Below are 18116 nucleotides of genomic sequence, written 5' to 3' on the forward strand. Positions count from 1 at the left end.
TCCGCCCTGTGTCGAGAAGTGACCAGCAGGCCCGCGCGTCTCGGTTGAGCCCGAGTGCCATTGATTTGGTGCTCCTGCACCCGGTAGCTCTCCTTGCCAAGCCCGCTTGCCCACGGTGCTTCCTCCTCCTCATTTTCCTTAGCAAGGGGTGATCTCCACAGTCTTCGACCACGACATGCAAGGCTTTGTGTGGTTAGAAAGCACCACGCCTTCCCCTTTCCCAAAATAGGAACTTAGCTCTGATACCAGTGTAAGACAAGGGAAGCTAGAGCCTCAGAGTCCACCACCCAACCACCCATTATATAGCATAGCTCCTGGCCCTTTGCCCTAGTTGGACTCCCATTCCACACTGCCTAGCCCGGCCCTGCCCTTGTCTAGTTCGGCCTTGCCGGTGTCCTGACACCAGGGGGTATGGTCTAGAACCAAGTCAAAGCCTTACATTCTAAGGTCATTCCAAACCCTTCAAACTATTGTGGAGTATGTGTGAAAGTTTGCTATGCATTTAGCTCTCAGAACTTGTGTAAAGCTTGCTAAGTGATCATATCATTTATACCAGTGGATCAGCAAATCATCCACATATAGAACAACAATGAGAATTTCATCACCCTCACGCTGCTTTACATACAAAGTGCTTTATGTTGGACTATTACGAAAGCCTCATTTAACCAAATGAGTGTCAGCCTTATCATACCAAGCACGAGGATATTGCTTCAACACATAAATGCTTTCTTACATTTGCACACTTTATCTTCCTACACTTTAATGAAAAAACCGTGAGGCGGCATTAAATAAACTTCCTCAAATATGTCACCATTCAAGAAAGCAATAACAATGTCTGACTGATGTACATCCCAACCAAAATGAGATGCCAATGCACATAGAAAACGCACAGTAGCCATACAAAAAGTGGGAGAAAAAGTCTTTTCATAATCTATCCCTTTTTGCTATGCATAACCCTTTGCAACAAGTCGAGACCTATAGCAATCAATCTCACCATCCGGCTTGCGTTTCAACTTGTAAACCCACTTCGTATCAATGGAATTTTTGCCAAGAGGCAAATCGCATAAAGTCCATATGTCATTTTCTATAAGTGCATTATATCCTGATTTCATGGCAGCCATCCAATTTTTTAAATTTTGTGCTTCATCCAAAGATAGAGGTTCCTCAACATCACATAAGCTAGACATAGCCAAAGCGTAACAATTTGATGCATAAGATGCATGGCAAGAACCTGAACGATTACGGCTAGACAAAGGTACATCCAATTTACTGTCACGCAAAGTATGCACCAGCCATTTTGGCATACCTCTAGCGTACTCATTCTCATCCCTTTTGTCATCAAGTACATCATGTACACCTGCATCAGGAATAGGTTGATTTGTAATATTTTCAGAAACCTCCATATGTTGTACATTTGCCTCATTGGAGTCTATATTCAAACTTCCACCACTGAAAAGAGGCAACAAAGTGTCATAAATGTCCTGTGAGCTTACACTATTGTCTCGAGTACATGACATCAAGGGCTAAACAGAATCTTCCACAAACACAACATCCTGTGAAACCAAGATACGCTTTGTTTGCGGATGATACAACTTGTAACCTTTGCTTTTAGCACTATAACCATCAAAAATGCATTTGCCAACCTTATCATCTAATTTTCTGCGCAGGCATAGTAAATTGGTGTTTTATCCCATTACTAGCTAGAAACGCATTAAATTCATGAGACATATACTCTCTCCCTCGATATGAACGGAGGGTGCCCATAGTACGTTTTGAGACATTTTCAGCCATAGCCAAAAATTGTTTGAAGCACATAAAGACTTCGGACTTTGCCTCTTTCTTTTTAGCCTCTTTTGCCTTTAATGTTGGACACTTGATCAAGTGATCATTAGCTTTACAATAATGGCAACGCATTTTCTTTTTGCCCTTTTCACCAGAATTCCCAAACAAATTTATGCCATCAAAGTCATTAGGAACATGTGATTTACCACTCGCACAAGAACCATGAGGAGTGGCTACATTTTTGTTACCAACTTTTCTTTGAGCAGCAATAAAGGCATGTTCAACTGCATGTTGTCTAGTCCTATTTGTTTTTGGAAAGTGACTCTTGCAGCAGCAATGTGCATAATGCATAAAACTTGACAACTTCTAGATTTCCTTGGGTCATGAGTCTCCAAGTACTAGCAAAATTCTGGTAAGAATCTGGCAAACCATCAAGAACAGTCTGCACAAGGGAACTATCAGAAATGACTTTGGCTGTAGAAATAAGTTTCTCATTCATATCCTTGACACCAGCAAGGAAAGTGTCCATCTCATCTTCCTCATGCATAATCTTTGACTCCAGCTCTTTACGCAACAATGCAATTTTAGCCTTATTGTGACTTGCATAAAGACCAGCCATAATATCTCAAGTGTGTTTTGCAAATTTTGTTGAACAAATATGAGGAGTAATAGTGTGCTTCACAAACAACGCAATCAAAGCATGAGCATGTGCATCTTCTACATCCCAACGAGCTTGCTCAGTCATATCTTAGGGTTCTTCACAAAGGGGAGCACCAAGGTGAAATTAAATTTTGACATTTTTGTCTAGTTCTCATGGTATGCATGCTTAACTGCAAAGGTTTCCCAAATTGGTTATTAACCCAAAACCTTAAGATGCTAGGACCTCCACTCTGACCGATTTTATGCGGACCTTGTGATTAGGCATCACCTATATCTCATGAGTTGGGCTTACCCTAGCAATTGATCCACATATTTACATCAAAGTGCCTTTTGATATCTATACAATTTCAAGATTTCATACATGATTATGTAGTCAATCTCAAATTGAACAAGGTGAAGATCTTCACATTGGCATTTCAAATCCCTAAGGGGTCACTAGAGTCAAAAATCTAATTTAGAAAGGTGAAATCTCACAATGGCCTCCAAGTGCACCACACACACACACACACACACACACACGTGTGTGTGGGTGTGTGTGTGGGTGTGTGTGTGTTTTAGAGATGACGGTTAACATTTAGGGTGGGTTCAGACTAGGCGGCAGAAGAAAAATGCAAAGGGGCGTCGATCCTTCATGATGAAATTTTATTGGTTGGAGTTGAGGCACTCTTCCGCCGGGCCCTCCATTTTTCTTCCAACCCCTCCCCCCTCGGAAGAGTTGATAACCTCTCTCAACCCCCTTCACTTTTTCACTTTTTCTCCTCCACATTGTTCACACTAGGCGTCGGCACATTTAGGAAGGCTTGTTTTTTCCGTCCGTTCAGTCTAAACCCACCCTTAGAACATGAGATGAGAAGTTGACATTACCCCATCCACCCACTTGGTTTTTAAAAAAATATATAGCCTTTAAGAAGATTTAGATAGTAGAAGATGGCTAGTCTATTTGAAAGTAAAGCTTTTTATATTTGATAGTAATGTTTCTTATGTTTCGTCTACATCACTCTAGACTCTTTTTCTTAAATGATGGTGACAATTTGGATGGCAAAAGTTCTCCTCTATGGCCTTCTGTGGGCCAACAACGAATTTTTGGTGGTGTTTATAGGATGGGTCCTCTCCCATAATTTGGATGAACACACACCTTACTTTACATGCCTTCCAACTCTCTCTCACTCTCTCTCTCTCTCTCTCTCTCACACGCGTGTTTGACAAGGTTTTGTGATTTTCTTCCGAAAAGAGAAAAACGTCGAAAAAGGGAAAGGGATGTGTTGAAAAGTCTCTCTCACATGGACCCTCTCAATCTATGACAAGTGCTTGTACCTTTATGATCACAATATTATATAGGCCCTAAGCTTTAAATGTAATAACACGCTTAGCATGTATATGAGATGCAAAAGGCTAATGTTTATCACATTGACTTCTTGAATGGTTACAATCATACTACGCAAAGGGAAGGAGAATATTTTGTCTATGATTATCCATAAAGGTTGCAAATGCCCTCTACTGATGGTGTTCTATTCTTCAAATCTCAAAGAGCTATCAAAATTTTCACACTTTGTCAAATTCTTTTAGGTTCTAGAGCTTAGTTTGGACCCTCCACACTGTCCACACACTATATGTGGACCCAAAAGGTAGCACCACATGCATATGCAACACACCAACCATCCTTCATCAACTTTTGCACAATGTATACATCAATAATGGATGATCTAGTAAATGCATTATTATGAAACATGCTGCCTACATTGCTAGAATGAAATCATGACCAAGTTTGAAGTAAATTGTTATGTACCCTCTATTCACCATATCTTAGCAGTTTTGAAAAACCGCTAACATTGGTGGCGTCTTGCAACAAAATGCTACCAGTAGTGATGTTACTACTGAACAAGACTTGATTCTTGAAAGAAACCTACATGTGACCATAGTCACAACGTCTACTAGCCAGAAAGAATCACAGATGACGTTTGAAGCTTGTTTTGAGGATTCAAGACCGATGACTCCATGTAAAGTGTCATGAATTCGAAAGCTCTTTTTTAAGGGCTGGGCATCCACTTGCAAAGATCCATCATAAGAAAAGCAAATCATGTAAGTTGGACCTTAACTACTTCCTTGCTTGTGCTACATTAAGGCATGCAAAGTTGTATTGAGACAAGAAGCTTTCAAAAGATGAGGATGGGGACTACAAGTGATCAATTAGCATAGAGTGAAATCTTCCAAGGTTGGCCTTAGGAATTGACACTGTCCATATGCCTTAGTCAAGCAACATCCATATTTTTCCTCTCTCTCTCTCTCTCTCTCTCTCTCTCTCTCCAAAAAGTGAGCATGCAAAAAGCATGAAGACAGTCTATGGCAATGGCTTTGGTGCCCTTCAAAGGCAACTTTTACTCTTCAGAGAAGGATAACAAAAATTTTACCCTTCGAAAAAAAGCAATATTCAAGAAAGGGCATTTTTCCAACCATACATAATTACTATTTACCATTTCCCTAAAAGGAAATTTTAAAACTTTGAGCTATTAGGTATTGATTTTGCAATATTTTGCTCAAAATCTAGATAGGATTTTTTCTTTTTTCGCTCGCTCTCAATCGGTATTTTTTGATGTTCAAAGTGGCACGATCATGAGTTTGTTGAGACACACTTTTCCTGAACAGTGGAAGAAGGATAAGATTTTCAAAATTGTTTTTTTTTTAAAAGTGGTGTCACAAAGCATCCGTGACCTAAAATATGGCTCGAGGAGGGGGGTAGGTTGAAATTTACCCTTCCAATGAGAGATTAGGGTCACCCTTTAGAAATGAGGCTTGACAATGAGATATCACAGAAAAACACAGAGGAGTCCAAGGATCTTCTTTTTGCTTTTGGATGAGAAGGGGAAGTGGTTAGACTTTGAGCAAGCTAAAGTCAAAAAAAAAAAAAAGATATGGTTATGGGATTTTTGTTCTCATGCACGCGTGCTGACTTCTTTGTGATGAAACTTTTCAACATCAATATCATGCACTCTCAAAAGCTACACTGCAAAGTCCACACCAACCTTTTTGTGAATAATTATGCAAGCACCATTCTAAATATTTTAGTTCCTACTTGGGCAACTCCATCACTCACGTGCTTTCATGTTCATTTACTGTGAAGGCTACCTTTTTTGTAGAGTTCATTACATTTTCTATTACATAAACCTTGGGCTTCACACAATTGTTGGAACTTGGCAGAGATTTTGTAGTCTTGCCACATAGTTTGAGAGTGAACTCTATGGAGTCAACTTGCTTGAGGATCTCATCATGTTGAATGCGGTGTAGAGACAATGGGACGACTAAGTCTACTCACGCACATCATGTCAGGGCAAGGAACAAACACTTGACTACGCATTGTGCTATAGTTTGCTATCCCTTTGAAGAAGATGGCTGTCACTAGTTTTGTAACTTACATATCAACGGTTTCAATGTGGGTACTTTTGTTCATGAAAATTGAATCTTAAACTAAAGCTTGTTTCTTGATGTGAGCTGAGGTTTTTGCATAACAATTTATTATCCCTTACCCCACTACGAGCAATACCGTATATGTACCGAGTCAAGTGGAAAAAAAGTATATAGGCCTTAAACAAACTAGGGCAACACACTTTGATAAAGTGGTAAATCAAGTTGGTTCACATGCTTCCATGCTGTAATTCAAGCATATTCAATGCATATTACCTTTGTACCATCCAAATTCTTGAAACAGTGGCAATGGTCTCAATTACCAAAAAGTATCTCAATTCTCAACTCACCAAGCTTCTTCATATCGAATTCTCTCAACAAGATATTCTTGAAAACCATAATCTACTCATCAATAAGGCCTCTACTACACATTTTAATCCCTTGCATCAACAATGTGATTATCTTTTTACTTCCCAAACAGCTAGTTACATCATTACCATTCCTATTGGGTTAGATCTAATAGCAGTTTGGTGATTTGGTTTAAGTGATTTGGTTAGCACCTTCAAGGTGCTCCTTAATTTCATCAGGAGTTGAAGCTACAACCAATTGCCAAACTCCCCGTGCACACTAACACGGCACACCATATTATTAAGTAAACCATAAGGCAATTTTATCAAATCCCTTCTATTGATATGAAGGTTCTTACAAGCACATAAACAATGAAAAAAGGCATCATTTTCATGGTATGTATATGTGTTGAGCTTTCTCAATCCTTTTGATCCATAGTCAATTTCATCACGAGACTACAACATACACTTCTTACTTGGTTAGTCCAAGATGGATTTTAAGAGATAAGCATTTTTGTCAATGCTTAAAAGATACAAGTTCATTGTTCATCTCCTTTGATCCATCCCAAGTAAGCAGGGATTGGATTTTCTCTGTTGGCAAAAACAAGAACTCTAATGAGGGGAAGCGAACACTTGTTGACACCAGCTATTAAAAAAGTGTCTTGTAAGGGAGGGCTCCCAGTTAGCAATCATATCACATCTTCAATCGTAACTCTATAAGTGGCTATGAAATGGCAAAGGCCTACACTATTATGTATATTTAGGATCCTCAAGGCTTAGACCATGCTTCAGGCTCATTGTAATTTCATTTTTGAGTTAATTTAACTCCATTCACAATTGTGAGTGTAAGGAAACAAAACAAAAAACAAAGATACAATTCCATTCAACTACAGTATATGTGGTTTCTCATTTCAATACATGGAACAATTGTAGTTAGAGTGGAGCTTGAAGATAAAAACAAGTTGTGGAACTTCCATGATTGAGGAGGATGCTAAAAATTAAACAACCATTTACGTTGTCGAGGATCTCTCATCAATCTTTAGATGACTTTGAAAGTTGTGGGTTGTGAGTTGTATGGTAGTCCTAGGAAAACTATAGGCTTTCTAGTAGGGCGTAGAAGTGTTTTTATCAAGATACTCATTTGCACGAAAAAACAATTTAATTAACGCTAATGTGCAATTATTTAACACAAACTTTCAAAGAATGAGCTTTTTTGCAAAATATTAACAATTGCGGATTACAATTATCGACTTCATTTATGGAAATCTTGCGGCCCTAGGTTCAACTGTTGAAATGGATATGGCTATAAATTTAAAATTACAAAAAATAGATTTTGGGAAGCTTAGAAGTTGGAATCAAAGTTTTCCAAGTTTTGTGATCAAATAACAAAAACATCCTAGAAGCTCACTGCACAAGTTTCTACATACTTTGTGAATTTTAATTGCATATTGCAAATTTAGTGTCCCCGTTTGGGGACTTTATCCAAGAAAAAGATCATGGCCATGTACACAAGAGTTCGCTCCAGGCCGCATGAGTAAGAGAGTTTCTTAGTGAAAATAGCTTTTGCACATATAGCCTTTTGGCTCATGCATGCAACACACAACAATGGAGTTTAAATTGATTGGTGGTTAAGAGAATGCATGACACAAGGTTTCATCTCCACATAGTAGGAGGTCAGTTGTGCATGGGTACCAGAAGTTGTTGCATGCCTCTTCCCAAGCCTTTGATGTATATACTTTAGGGAGGCTTGAACTTGATAACCTTGAGAATTTTTGCAAAGTAGGCTTCAAATTTGATAGAGAACTATCAAGCTTTAGCTTCAATCTCGAGGACTCTTGGTTTCTTGTGCGATTTCTCTTAAAGAAGACTTTTGAAATCTAAAATAGTTATTTTTTTATCAAATTGAATGGTGCTACTATTGAGCGAGTTCACGCGGTTATAAAGGTTATGAAAAGATTATAAGGTCTTTTTTGTCGATGCCGTATGACGTGGTCTCCTCCACATGGGAATGAAAGCTCCATGGTAGATGCTTAACAAAGGTTAACAATGAACCACAAAAATGGCTCAGATCAAGATTCTTGTGAATGAGACATAACTTTTGTATATGACATCAAAACCTCATGAAACTTTTTATGTATGGGTTTAAGATATGAAACAAGTTTTCAAATACACAATTTACATGAAAAGCTTAAATACAAAAAAAAAAATCTTTTCTAAAATTATCAAATTAAATGTAAAATTACACTTGACTACTTGACTTACACAAATAAAAAATGTCAATTTGAATATAAGTCAAAAAAGCTTGGTACATTTGTCACATACCTATTGAGGGATTTTCTAGAGAAGTTTGAGCCTGCTTCTCCACAAATTAGTTGTCGAAGATGGCCATGAAAAGACGCCTTTCAACCTTCATTTAGCTTTGTACTATTTCTTATCAACTCTTATTGAGTGTTGGGCATAATTCCCTGAAATCATTTTTCTATTTAGATAACCTACATAGTGTTGAAGAATGTTTTACGAAAGTCTCTAAAACCACAAAAGTGGATATTTTTTTACAAGACTAATGATAGACTCCATCTACCACAAAAGTTACATCGACTAATCAGGGTACGCTTGGTTTGTGGATTATACAACATGCAATCTTTGCTTTCTTAACTATAACCAAAAGTCTCTAATAGCCACATAGCTATTTTTTTACAAGACTAGTGTTAAAATCCATCTACCACAAAAGTACATTGACTAATGAGGGTACGCTTGGTTTGTGGATCCTACAACGTGCAATCTTTGCTTTCTTGACTATAACCAACAAAAATAAGTTTCACAACCTTATCATCCAATTTTCTACATTGTTGCTCGTGCATTAAAGCATAAGCCAAGCATCCAAATACATACACGTGACCAATGGATCACTTCTTGCTATGCCACAAGACCAAGTGGAACACCGATTTAGTACATATGCAACACACATGATAGCCTCAAGCCAAAAAGCACGTACAAAAGCTCGTTTTTTGACCATACATTTTGCCATCTCTATTCATGACTTGTTTTTCCTCTCCATAATGGTGAGAAATATATGACACTATGCATTGATGTTTTGTTCCACGACTTGCCAAAAATTCATTGAACCTCTTTAGACATATAATTCTCCCTTGATCATGTCAACAAGTACCTACAATACAACCTGATATGTTTAATGTCAAATTGTGTGCATCACATTATAACCAGTATGGGCTTTGGTCGTAAGTAGATATACCCATGCATACCTGGAGTAATTATCAATAAAAGTCACAAAGTAAAATGGTTTTCAAGAGAGAAAATGTGTGCATCGAACCACAAACGTTACTATGAAAAAAAACTATAATTTGTGAGTGCCATGTGCATAGAACCATCCTTATGAAATTAGTTTTTTGTATTTTGCCTAAAATATAGCCTTAACATGTATGTTTCAATCATGCTAAAGAAGGAGAAACAAGGAAATCATATCAAATTTCTACAAATGTAGCAAATTGATAAAATTCTGAAACATGTGTACCCAATTTATTACATGTAAATACTCTTAGAATCAAACATTACACATGTTGAATCTTCCACACTTCTCTTGTACTAAGCTTACAACACACACAAAAATTTCCAAATGTCCCAATTTTGTGACCAAAACTAAGATCATCCCCAATACATCGGTCATCCACAAATTTGACTACAAGGCTAACTTTTGCAAGTGCACATACAGAGAGAAGATTCTTCTTGATTCCAAGTACATATAAAGTGTCAGCAAGTGTGAAAGAACTTCCACCTAGATCAATAAGAATAGTCTCACCAAGTTAAGGAACTCCCTTAACTAAAGAAGAGGCATCATTGGTACATGTAATAGTATTTTCTAAGAGAAGTCTACAAATCACTGTGAAACATAATTTTCTTGGTGCCACTACCATCAAAGTACCAAATATAAGCCACAAACTACAATAAATGCTTCTTGACTAGATGGTTATTGTATTGTAAAATAAAATCCCATTCTGCACTTTAGAGAGTAGTTTTTTAATCGCATTTAAAGAAGCATAGAATGGTTGTGTTTCCCCCTTTCTTGTGCAAGCCTCTTAGTATTAATCTGAGGACATTGCTTAATGAGGCAATCATTTTCTTATAGGAATTGCTTTTCATCTTCTTCTTGTCTTTCTCACCAAAATTCTCAGCCATTACTATGAAAGAGGAGTTGTTGTTTGAAGAAGAAGCAGCTATTGTATCTTGTTGCCCAAAGGAGCCTTGAAAAGGGAACATTAGTATTTTTCTTTTGAGGAGCCACAAATGCCTGTTCACCCTAGCCTTATTTTTTCTAGATTAGGCATCTTACACCAATTTAAATAGAAGACCATCCATCATCAGGTTTATTCTCTATTACAAGTCTCTAAGTAAAAGCCAAAGTCTGACAAGAATCTCCCAATGCATCAAGGATTGTCAGCACAAGGAAATTTCCCAAAATAACCACACCAACAACAATGAACTACTCCTTGAAATCTTTAATCTCCATAAGGAATACATCCATATCATCCTCCTTGTGCATAACTTTTTATTGTAACTCATTACACACTTAAGCAACTTTTGTCTCAATATGTTGTGCATACAAAGAAGCTCGTCTATCACATGCTCGTGTTTGTTGTTTTTGCTGAGCAAACTTGCAAATTAATGGAGCACTTACCAAAGAGTGCAATCAATGCCTTGGTCTGCACTTGTCTGATGTATTTCGGGGTCTTTTTCTAGAAAAATTATTGCACATGAATATCATGTTTCTCTTTGCGGTGTTCTCTATATACTAATGCACAACAATTTGTATTACAATTTTGTGTTTTCCGATTCATGTGGCAACCATCATAGAAAAATTGCTTTCCTCTTCATATATGTGTTGTTGACTACTTCAAAAATGGGGCAACCTTTTTAGACGAATCAATCTACACAAATTATGGTCTCATGAAAATCTTTTTCACAAATGTGACGCAAATCTAGTTGGCTCCTTTAAACCCAAAGCTACTAAAACAAGGAAATGTGACCGCGACAAATTGTTGCATCAACTAGGCTTGAAATATATGGGTTTATGTAGAGACGGGAACTTTTTGAACTAAATTATTGCAACGAGGCACATTTTAACACCTTGTTCATATGAAATCCTCCCCTTATCATTTGCAACCAAAATTTTATAAGTCAAAAATTTGATGTTACCAAAGTCGGTGGTATTTACTTGCCATGACCGGGATGGAAATTCATGTTTTATGCTTTAGACTTACCAACAAAAACTGAAGGGGCTATGGCATTGTTCTGATTTAAACTTGACATTGGTATGGAGCTACTACATTGTATGGAAATTGGGTTGTTTAGAAGAAGATAATCTGTGCAACTTTTATGTATGTGAGTAAGTGCAAAATTGTTGCAAGTTCCCTAGGTGGCATCAAGGTCTGGACATGGTATTAGCCTTCTAGTTCAAAATTGGTGAAATGTTTTGACGTTGCAGTTCTATTAAGAATCTGCATGTGCACTCCAAAGACCTAGCTGCAAGGTATGTGGTAAAAAGAAAATTCCAACTTGCATTTGATACGCACGAACAATAAATTGCAGAGGTGGCTGCGTAGGTGAAGAGGTACAAGCTCATGACATTCTTAGAAACCTGATTGTTCAATTTATACATGATGGGTTTTCGTCTCTTATGGAAAATAAACTATCTTGGAATTCATGCCTCAAGGATTGCTTGAAAAAGCACCCCATGTAAAAATCAACATGGAACTGCTAGACACTAGCGAGGCGGTTCATTGGTAGCACACACACAACTGAACTAAACCTGCAAACACTTTGACTTGAAAGAGCACTGGACACAAGACTATGCACTGGCCCCTAAGTCGGGCACTCCACACAATACTTCTTTGCTTACTGATGAGCACAGATACAACTGCCCAGAGTCAACATGCCTAAAGGTGCCACTTATTTCTGTCTGTAGTGATGGCTAGCTACTCTTGCAATAGAGGCTAGTGCCTTCCATCACCTTTATGGTAGGAAAGGCAAAACAACAATGCTGATATTGCCCCTGCCAAACTTATTGCTACTGTGCAAGTCGCATCTGTTCACACCCAACACCCTTCTTCACACGCCATATATTCTGATGTCCAACACTAGGTTGCAAGACCGCGTTTCGGCTGCTGAAATGCATGACATGAAACTCTTATAAGCAATCGACCATCTTAGTAAAAACTGGCGAATTGAGTGATCACAAACCTTTCTAACTGGGAGCTTAGATACTGCTGTCAATCATGATGCCAAAAAAATTGACAGACAGCTGCATCTTCGTGCTATCAGATGGCTTATTCACCTGGGACCTTGCTACCGACATGTGGTATATGACTATAAGAACTACTGAAGTCCATATCCATTGGCCATTGCAAGACAGCTAAGTTTTAAACCAACAGTTACTGGTACAGATGGAAGGAGTGTAAAAAATGGTTTCATTCTATATTTCTCTCCAGAATTATACTAGGAATCAATGGCACAATGCTCAGAAAACATATTTCTCTAATGATACATCACAGAAGTGCCAAGTTGTATATTAAAAAAAGTAGCTCCCTATCATTGATTGACCGAGGCTGTATTGGCCACTATCTGCTGGGGACCCATTGTATCGTACTCTTACCTACATTGAATACTATTACACTGATGAGAGCTAACAAAACTTTCTGGCAATCCCAAAACCAATTTTAAGTTCTTGTTGATTTATCTACAAAATCAAGAACGATAACAGTGGTGTTATCCTTTGTTCGTAACGTGCGGGCTTTATTGATGAGCATCTCAGCTATGGATTTTACTGAAACTGGTTTTGAAATAACCCCATCCGTGTTTCCTTGACCTTCCTTTACCTGCAATATTGTACATGGTAGTCCAGCAGTAAGTACTTAAAAGTAATGCAAAGAAAATGGAGGAACCCAATGCAAAACCAAGGTAACAGCTTCCAGGATTGATTCTCGCCTTCCAGTACCAGTATTGCGGCTTCCCCAAACCTCCTACTTTTTTTTTCCTTTTAGCAAGCCCGGAAGTCAGCTGACCTACTCTGGCAGGGCGAAGATTTCGTCACTGATTTAAGCGCCGGAAGGCACCACCTTGGGGACAGTGAGCCTGTTCAATATTTTAGAACTTGCATCCTTGAACAAGGAATCCCTGACAGACTTCGTTAGGAGCATGACAGTGCCCAAAGGCCCCTTAGGGTCCCAGGACTCCCGACTTGGTTTCGCTCACCTGCTAAACCCTTGTTTACCCACAAAAGAAATTGCCATGCGTCGACTCGAAGGTGGAGTCCCGTTCCTGCAGCAATTAGAGTCCCTTCCCTAAACCTACTACATCAGGCCCTTGGCCAATAGCTGTCTTAGCTAATGTTGACTTCTCATCGAGGACATTGAGCCATTCTATAAGGCAGTACATTTAAGCTGAAGTTAACGCGTTATATGTAGCCATCACGCATGTTTCAGAGCAGCAGATGTGTAGCCTGCACAATTTTTTAATTGGCATCTTTTTCGAACATCACAAACACGATAAACAAAAGGAGAAATTATATCATCTAAGCCTCTAATTTATCCAATCGGGCTGATCCTTTCCACCCAAGGTGATTCAAACCCGTCATTTTCCTATGGCAGACCATTACTTTCCAAAGGTCCAAATGCAGGTAACAAGCAGAAACTGGGTCAATGATAAATGAGCCATTATACCTCAAGGGCCAGTTGTACAGCACGCCGTTGGCTCAGCACATCCCAAAGCCCATCACTGAAACCCAAAATTTTATGGGGGTGACTTAAATGCAGAAAGACATTTCAGTAAACAGACGAGCTCCTGAATAAATCAAACCTTGCCATAACTGCTAAAGCTTTGCATTCTTGTGTTATTTGTAAAACATCACTGACAAATGGTGTAGAAGAAAACCTAACTTCTTGCTCCTTCAAAAATTTGTCACCCAACACACGTGCAATGTTCATACCTGAACCTCAAATGTAAAAGTCAAGCACAGTGCTTGTTACTGGCTTCTAGAATTGGAAAGTTAAACATAACAGCAGAAACCACGGAATGGCTCTCTTACCACAAAGACGAGTCTCTCCTTCACGAAGCTGCTTACCCATCTCCAGCATTCGTGTTTGTTCAGTAAGACTCGTCAATCTGTGATCTTCAGTCATGCTAATATACTTGCCATCGACACTGCATGATCAGATGAAAGCAATGTTACTTACACAGGCAGTGGTAAAGGTAAGAAGATTTATTCTTTTCATTTAGGTTTAAGCCAAAGTAAAAACGCGTTTCAGCCTCGAGCTTCTCCGCCATGATCCCCTTCCAGGCTCTCCTCCATTCTTCATGGGAATACACTAAAACCTAGGTATTTACTATTTTTTAAGCACTGCTTCCCCCTCCTACCAAAATTCCACATTAAAACATCCAAAATTTCAAAAAGATCTCAAATTTCATGTTCATGCTGAAGGGCAGAAAAACATCATCGTTATACTGCCTCTTCAATTCCCCCTTCCCCCTCTCCTATGCTCGCTCCCTAATCAGCTCCTGTGTGTCTCATAAGCCCCTCTTGTACACTTTCCTTCTTGAGTGCGCCAGGCCCGTCCTCCTAAGGCGGCACGTTGCACCTCCTATTGTAGCATCATCTCCATCATCGACTTGACCAAAGCCTCCATAAGATTTGGTGCAGTCCGTGGCGTAGATAGGGATGGGGGAGGATCGGGGAACAATCCTCCTAGTGTAGAAACTTCTTCTTCTCCAACTCCACTCTCATCACCTTCACGCAAAGTGTCACGTGACACATCCAACCCTATGTGTCCGTGGACAAGCTATAGCATGACCAAGGTTCAGTTCAGTCAAGTCAGTCTAGAATAGGAAGTGTTCTGGCACTTTTATGAGTCTGTTCGCAGACCGTGCATGTCCAAACACTTAGATTAGATGCATATCCTCTGGTTGCACCCAGCATTCCCATCAGAATCCATCAGGGGAATTTTCCAGTGCATTAAACCTATTTTCCTTATTTTTGACATTTTTCACTTATTTATTAAGTGACTTTTGTTCGGAACTAGGTAGGGTAATTTTAGCAAGCAAATATATAAGTAAACCTAGCGCTAGCACTTTCTGGCAGAAGAGGTAGCAGGAGCAATCGCTCAACAGGCAACTTCTCAGCCAAACCCCCAGATGCCCTAGCGTTTTTGGACCAGATTAGCCAACGTTTTTGCATTGGCAACAGCCTGGCGACAGCAAGAAGCAACAGACTCCCCAGCGTTAGTAGCAGATTTCCACCACAAGGACAGGGATCAGCCCTAGCATTTTTGCATCTGCAAGGCACTTCAACGTTTTTGCAGATCTTCGCGACGGAATCCCCACAAGCATCAGCGTTTTCAGTTTTCAGCAGTTAGCACCCGCAGTAGACCCTTCAAACCTCGCAGATCTCACCTTCCCGCAGCAGATCCTCGCCGCACGGTCAGATCCCACGTAGTTTGCAGATTCAGCCTGGAAAACGCAGATTTCAGCATCTACGCTTTCAACGCATCGTCGTCATCGCCATCGTCAATGACATAAGAGTCAAAATTCAGCACATAAAGATTTGCAAATTTCAGCCCTTAGCATTTTCAGGTTTCAGCCCGTCTCGTCGTAGTCCTCATCGTCGTCGACATCGTCAGCAAGTCCAAGCATTGTAGAGATTTGTGCAATCAATAGTAGACCGCTCTCGCCATAGAAAGTGGGGCCTTCGGAGGAGGGTTTGACAACATTCTGGTGTCGTATTCTCTCTATCTATCTCTCAGTCTCAGCACCTTCATTCACAGTGTCCATTCACTTTGTTTGTGTCCATTGCACTCTCTCACTAAAGGAACGGAAGGCTCTCCCTTCCCTAAGTAAAAGGAACCTTGAGCACAGTTCAGAGCACTCATCTTGAGCAAAGTTCAACATTCACACTTCCGCTGCACCTTACATTAGTATCAAAGCTTTGGCAATGTTCTGTATCACTCAAGGAAAGAACCACAAGATTTTTTTTTGCTTGTTGCGGTCGCACGTAACCCAAGTCCTCTTGGCGTGTCGATTCCTAATTGTGTTTTTGAAGAGTGACAAGAAACCCAAGAAAGAAGGGCTTGTCCAGCCTCCCCTTGTGCCTCTTTTCACTCATTGAAAGCGGACCGTGCACTTAGCGGCCGGCCAATCAACGTGAGGTGGGAAAAAGCAACCTTGGTATGAGCGCAAGGCGGCCAAGGGGTGCGCCCGCGGAAAAGAGCAAAACTCGGGTGAAGAGAAGATCCTTCTCTAACACACATTGCAAGAAAAAGAAGAATCTCAAGAACCTCAAGACCCTCAAGAACCTCAACAACCTTAAGACCCTCAAGAACCCTAGACCCACAAGAACCCAAGTTCCTCGTGAACTTAAGAACCCAAGACCACCAGAACCCACGACTTCAATGGATGGTCATCACTCGAAGCGGAATGGATACTTCGCTTAGAGGTGATGAGCATGAGAGAGGTGAAGAAGAATTTTCCCCACCATGAGGTTTTTCCGACCCTCCCCCTTCCCCATCTACGCCAAGGATTGCACTAACTCCTATGAAGGAGTTGCCGCAGTTGTTTATGGACAGGAAGTTAGAACAGAGGACAGCCATAGATCGTGACTACGAAGAAAGAAGGGCAGCCATAGATCGTGAATACGACGCAAGAATGGAAGCCTTAGAGCGTGACCACGAGCGCGAGAACAAAGAAAGACAAGCAAGATTTGATCGCGAAAACAAAGCAAGAATGCAAGAGATGTTGCGACTCTTTTCTATTGTGTAGGCACCATTTGAACAGAATCCGGAAAAGGAGAATCTCTCCGTCTCTTCTTCTCCAAAGCACGAAACACAAGATTTGCATGATGATGAGCATGATCAAGATGTGCTTTCTCACGAGCATGATGATTTGCATGATCAAGATGTGATTTCTCACAAGCATGATGGTTTGCACGATAAAGATGATGTGATTGTTCACAAGGATGATGTGTTAGTTGATACTTTCTCTCGTAAAGCTAACCTCATTGCAGATTTGATCAATCACGAAGAACCAGTCTTGGCTCTCGAGTCGAGGTCCAAAGAACCTCCACAAGAAGATTCGATAAATCCCGAAGAACCGATCTTGGCTCTCGAGCCTAGGTCCAAAGAACCCTTACAGGAAGTACTATGTGTTCGAGTCAACGTCTTTATGTGATCCCTTTTTCTTAGGCATGACATATTGTACGTTGAGCACGTTTCACTCATGAATGAGCACGGATGTATGCGGATTGTTCATGAATAGCTAAAAAGTATGCATTCAAGGAAGTCACATTCCATGTCTTTTCCTTGGCACAAGAAAGAGCACATGAAAGTATGAGCACCAAGCATGGGCATTTCCAATGTGAATTTCCACAATTGATTTATTTAGATCAACAAGACAAGATTCGATCTCATTGTTTGCATGTGTGTGGTGAACGGTTTGGCACTCCGTCTATTTGTTCATCTACATTGCATGCACAGTCTTTTAGGAAGACAAGATTTTCTCCACTCACTTTACATGGAATAGGTATGTTCATGTTTTTGTGTTGGAAGTGGTTTCAGGAATTTTCAGCCTTGGAGATTCTTGAAGAAGCTGGACCTACGTCCATAGACAAAGTTGAAGCATTGAAGGAGCTACACATGATTTTGTGTCGCTTTCGGCGCGGCCCAAAGAAGCAAGCGTTGCAGACCTTTATGAAGTTCAAGTATCGCACGACCCACACCTCACAGTGGGCCGACGAAGAGTCCTTTCCAGGATTCCAGATGCTATTGGCGATCTCCCTCGGCGCCATATAGTTCGGTACAAGTACCTCACTTTGAAAAGGAGGGGATGTCACGTGACACATCCAACCCTATGTGCCCGTGGACAAGCTAC

The 18116-nt window shown here is 39.9% G+C and overlaps 1 protein-coding gene across 4 annotated transcripts in view; it reads right to left on the reverse strand.

Moving 5' to 3' along the window:
* Positions 1-11799: 11799 nt before the first annotated feature.
* KAPP (kinase associated protein phosphatase) overlaps positions 11800-18116 on the reverse strand; it is a 58525-nt gene continuing 52208 nt past the window's right edge. For 2 of the 4 annotated variants that reach the window (XM_086499364.1, XM_086499365.1), the window contains 4 exons: positions 14287-14402; positions 14058-14187; positions 13922-13976; positions 12580-13078 (listed from right to left, as the gene is read on the reverse strand). In XM_086499364.1, coding sequence (XP_086355490.1) covers positions 12920-13078; positions 13922-13976; positions 14058-14187; positions 14287-14402 — 460 coding nt within the window. In that variant the 3' untranslated portion in view covers positions 12580-12919. Of the gene's footprint in view, positions 12368-12579; positions 13079-13921; positions 13977-14057; positions 14188-14286; positions 14403-18116 lie in introns of those variants that run through there. The other 2 variants (XM_086499367.1, XM_086499366.1) reach the window with 2 other exon arrangements.

The sequence above is a fragment of the Adiantum capillus-veneris genome, chromosome 24, assembly GCF_014529385.1.
Source record: "Adiantum capillus-veneris isolate H3 chromosome 24, ASM1452938v2, whole genome shotgun sequence".
In the NCBI taxonomy this organism is placed as follows: Eukaryota; Viridiplantae; Streptophyta; class Polypodiopsida; order Polypodiales; family Pteridaceae; genus Adiantum; species Adiantum capillus-veneris.